We start from the raw sequence: 4581 nt of genomic DNA on the forward strand, positions 1-4581 counted from the left end.
CCTCCAGGGGATCTGACAGTTGAGGGGATGAGGCCCTGCTGACCCGGGAAGGTGGCATTGTGACACTGCTGGTGGAACCCCGTGATGTCAGCATTTCTGGAATCCTCCTGCGTGGGTGGTGGCAGTTAGAGGCTGCTCGTGTCTGTGAGGGACTGACTCGTGTGCTTTCCTAGACTGGAGCGGTCTCGGCAGAGGAGGGTGGATTTGGGACAGAGGTGAGAGGGACAGTACATACGGAGGGACAGTGGCTCCCTGATGAGTGAGCCGGCTGAGTGCGGGCGTTGCCTGCTGTGTGCTGACTGGGGCTACTGTGGTCCCTGTCAGTGCTCCCATGATGGAGTGGGGTGGCTGTGAGGATGCCCTTAGTGTGGGTCTGTGCCAGCCCAGGTGTCCCCAGGGTGGGCATCCAGGTCAGCACTGAGCTCCCCACGGGGCAGAGGTACCTGTTGTGGGCTCATCGGAGACTTGGGGCTCTGAACTGGGAGCCGGAGGAGACCTTCTGTTCTTGGGGTGTGTTTGGGCACAGTGGAGGGCAACCCACACCACACGGGAGAGAAGGCTCCTTCAGTAAGTCTGGGGCAGAAGTCAGGTGCACTCCCTCTCCCTCGTGTGTCATCCATGTCCACGACCTCTGGACTGACACCCTCCTGGTTTCTGAGAGTCAGGTGCCACCTGCCTGGCGGTGGCTCAGATCGGATGGACTTGAGTCCCAGGGTGGGGTGGTAGGAAGCAGCTCCCTGTGGTGCTTCTGGGCTCTGTCCTGTTTACAGTGTGTTCTTGCAGCTCAGACATGGAGGCTCTGGAGTTGCTGGAGGCCCGGCAGCGAGCCGTGACCATCACCAAGTATGAGCAGGTACAGGCCAGGCAGCTACCACGGGAGGAAGAGCCCTAGGACCTCGGCCATGTCCATGGCAACAGCGGACTGGGCTGCCAAGGGCCATGACGGCTGTTGGGGCCCTCCCGCTCTCCCCAGCCCTTGTGCCCCTGGCTTCTCACCTGGGTGCCCTTCTGGCTGCAGGGTCGCCGAGGAGGGGTGCTGGTGATGCCTTGGGAGGAGGAGGACAAGGCCACCCGCCCATTCCCGGATCAGCTGGGCATCCTGCAGTGAGTCGGCACACCCCATGGCCACTCAGGGCAGCTTCTGTTCTCAGAGCTCCTGCTCTGGAGGAGGGACCTGTCTCTACAGCCTGGGCTCTCCTTGTGTGATAGGGGCCTCAGGAGACACTGGGCAGGACAGGGCTGCCCGGGAGCTGGGAGGGGAGGGGCCCTGTCACTGGCAGAGAGGGTGTGGGCACAGGACGAGAGACCGGGGCTGCAGGGGCTCGGGGCCCCCAGAGAGCAGCCTCCTTGGCAGGGCCGAGGGGCAGCTGGGCTGAGGGCCGAGCCCCTGGCTGGGGTCCTGAGGAAGGGACTGCGCAGGGAGGGTTCTCAGCAAAGATGCTCTGGCCTGAGTCTGAGCCGGGGAGCTGAGGACTGGGAATGAGGTACTAGGCCTTCGTCCTGTGCCCCAGGTGTCCTGGGACATGGAAGAGGGTGAGTTTGTGTTGCGGCCTGAGCAGCTGAGATCAGGAGAGGCAGGTGGCAGAGGGCAAGCCCACGGCCGGGTAGGGTGTCGGGGAGCAGGCACCATGACAGCCCTGCCAGCACTGGGCAGATTTCAGGCCAGGTCGTGGTCTGGTCGGTGGTTCTGCCATTTCTTGACACTGGCTCCCACGGGTGCCCAGTCCTTCGCTCCCAGGCAGCCTTCCTGTCTCAGGACTGTGGATTCTCAGATCCTGCACAGGGCCCGGTCTCTGCCCAGGAGGGAGCTCCCATAGCAGAGCCGCATTGCGATACCTGGGACCTTGCGGGCCCCGTGCTCCCCACATTCCCAGGTCCCATCCTCCCAGGGGTGTCCACGGGCAGGACGGCTGCCTCGTGCCTTCTCTTTGAACTCTTGGTCTAAGTCTTGGGGCTTGGGCCTGGGTTGTCCCTTCCCAGCCTGGCGTGGGCGGTGGAGAGGCTCAGGCCTGGCTCAGGTCCTCATGGCTGTGCCTCCGTTGCCTCCCAGTGAGAAGCAGCTGCCCCGGGACAGCGCCTGGGGCACCTGGAGACTGCCGGGGTGGGGGTGGGAGGATCCCCCAGGGCCTGGTGTCTTGGGTGGTGGTGAGGGGCAGAACCTAAAGTCACCCAGTCAGGAACTCTAGGGCTACCCCACCACACCCTCCCACCCTAAAAGGACATGCAGCCACGGGACACTGCCCACAGCCACGGGACACCTGGAGGGTTGGACAGTGGGGGTGTCCGTCCTCAGTGTGGCTCCTGTGGAGGCGACCACGGGTCACAGGTTCTGACCCACTCAGAAGGACTGGGCCCAGATCTGGGCCCCCTGTGGGTCCATCGGTTCAGTGAGGTCAGGCTGGGCGCTGCCTCCGAGGGCTGCTCTCCAAGACCCAGATCTGTGCTGACAACAAAGTCGCTGTCTTCCTGCAGAATCGGCAGAACCGAAGCCTCCAAAAATGGCTGAAAATTCTGAAGAATTGGCGGAATTATCAGAACACTCAGAAGGTGGCGTGGCGGCTGAGGAGCTGTGGGGACCTTCTCTGACCCTTTGGAGTTCATCACCCACGTCTGTGGGGGCGCTGGGTTCTCTCCAAGTCTGCTGGCGGCCCACGGTCCCTATTTCCAAGGACATGGGCCTTGGCTCAGCCTCCTGTCTCCCATTTAGTGTCCTGCTGGGAGACAACTGATGGCAGGCTTGGGCATGCCCCGGCCGAGGGAAGGGAGGCCATGGCTGAGATCCATGTTCCCTAAGCCCAGACCACCTCTGTCCCTGGGGATTGACCCGAGCCCTCCCAGGACAGCAGGCACCCAGGCCCCCATCCTGCTGCAGCCTCTGCCCCCAGCCTGCCCAGGGTGCCCTGTGCCTGGCTCACCAGAGCCCCTCCTTCCTGCAGCTGCGCCGCCGGATTTACAAGGGCGTCCCTGCCCAGGTGCGGGGGAAGGTGTGGGGCCTGCTCCTCGGGGTGGATGCGGTGAAGGCGGAGAACCCCGGGGCCTATCAGGTAGGGCCCTGAGCTTGGGGCCAGAGATGCCACTCCTGGGCCAGGTGGGTCCAGAGCTCAGTGCATGTTTGGCATAGCCTGGGATGGGAAGAGGCCTCCTTTGGGCACTGTGTGCTCCTGTTCCTCTCTGGATGGTCCCTCTGGCTTTGTTCAGCATTGTCCACTTGTGATTGCCCCTGTCTCCTCACCATGTCCTGCCAGTGTCCCCACTGGGAGGTTGTATGCAGCTTGTCCTGGGCGGGCCCATGGCTTACACTGGTCCCCTGGAGCACAGAACCTCATGCCTGCCCATCAGCAGAGTGTGGTCCTCAGGGGACCCCTCGGCAGGGCTCTGGATCTCATGGGTGACACGGGCACCGTGGTTAGCTGACACCAGGGACCTCCCTGGTCAAGAACTCAGGGACCTGAGCCTCCTGGTCCCCAAACTCTCCTTCGGCCCCTGCTGGACCCTGGGGTCTGTGGGCACTGGGGTGGTGGAGGCGGGGGCTCTGTGCTGAGGCTCGTGCCGCCCTCCTCCCACCCTCCAGAAGCTGAAGCGCAGGGCCGGCTGCGGTCACAGTGGGTGCAGCAGATCGATGTGGCCGTGAGCAAGACCTTCAGGGGACACGTCATGTTCCGGGAGCGATTCGGAGTCAAGTGAGGCCATGGGCAGTTTGTGACTGAGGAGGGATTCTGTGGGAACCAGTGCCGTGGAGAATTGGGAGTGTCCTAGGTGAGATGTGTGGCGCTAGCACAAGTGTGGGTTCCTGGAAGTTTTGGGGCCCACAGGAGGTGCTGAGGCTGACTCGTGAAGGATGAGCCAGCACTGGGCCTTGAGCAGCTGCTGGGTGCGAGGTGCTGGTTGGAGACCTGGGCAGGTGGGGCCATAACACAGGAAGCTCCAGAGGACAGGGACAGCAGCAGAGACAGCCCAGGGACAGGAGCCAGGACCCTGGAGGCCAGAGTGGCCTGGGGCCAGGACCAGCCCCTGAGTTCCACTGCAGGCCAATTGCTGAGGGTGACCTGGAGCTGGCTGTGGGCGTGTGGGGTGGTTGGGTAGGAAGGAGCCCTAGGGTGTGACCAGGGTGAGAGGTGTGCACGGCGCTGGCTGGGCTGCAGAGAAGGGGTGTGGACACAGAGCTGAGCTCACGGCTTCTCAGGATCCTCGCCAACCCTCCCTCCTCTCGTCCCCAGGCAGCAGGCCCTGTTTCACCTGCTCTTGGCCTACTCTGTTTATGACCCTGTGAGTATCTGCAAGGTGCAATCAGGGGGCTGGGTGTGAGGGGGCTGTGTGATGTCAGCTGGGCCTGCAAGGGGTGGGGCACAGAGACTGCTGCCCTGGGGTGCCAAGTCCCGGGAGCAAGAACTGACACGGGTCAGACAGGTGGTGCGGCTCCATGGTGACTTTGGGCTCTTGCAGGAGGTGGGCTATAGCACGGGCCTGAACCAGGTGGCCGCCCTGCTCCTCATCTTCTTAGATGAAGAAGATGCCTTCTGGGCCCTGGCGCAGCTCATGGCCAACGACAGGCATGCCATGCAGGGTAGGTGCTGGCTGGAC

The 4581-nt window shown here is 63.3% G+C and overlaps 1 protein-coding gene across 1 annotated transcript; it reads left to right on the top strand.

The window, feature by feature from the left end:
- Positions 1-790: 790 nt before the first annotated feature.
- LOC138846533 (TBC1 domain family member 26-like) lies at positions 791-4305 on the top strand. Its single transcript, XM_070062547.1, has 5 exons — positions 791-853; positions 1019-1104; positions 2873-3044; positions 3604-3680; positions 4218-4305. The coding sequence occupies exons 1-5, from the start codon at positions 791-793 to the stop codon at positions 4303-4305; spliced, it is 486 nt and encodes a 161-aa protein (XP_069918648.1).
- The last annotated feature ends 276 nt before the right edge of the window (positions 4306-4581 follow it).

This window comes from Oryctolagus cuniculus, chromosome 18 (assembly GCF_964237555.1).
Source record: "Oryctolagus cuniculus chromosome 18, mOryCun1.1, whole genome shotgun sequence".
NCBI lineage: Eukaryota > Metazoa > Chordata > Mammalia > Lagomorpha > Leporidae > Oryctolagus > Oryctolagus cuniculus.

Bases quoted from the DNA above. Each gene is read 5' to 3' on its own strand.
- LOC138846533 (XM_070062547.1), top strand. From the start codon at position 791: ATGGAGGCTCTGGAGTTGCTGGAGGCCCGGCAGCGAGCCGTGACCATC. The intron at 854-1,018 runs GTACAGGCCAGG...TTCTGGCTGCAG, and splicing joins CCATCACCAAGTATGAGCAG to GGTCGCCGAGGAGGGGTGCT. The intron at 1,105-2,872 runs GTGAGTCGGCAC...ATCCTGCTGCAG, and splicing joins GATCAGCTGGGCATCCTGCA to CCTCTGCCCCCAGCCTGCCC.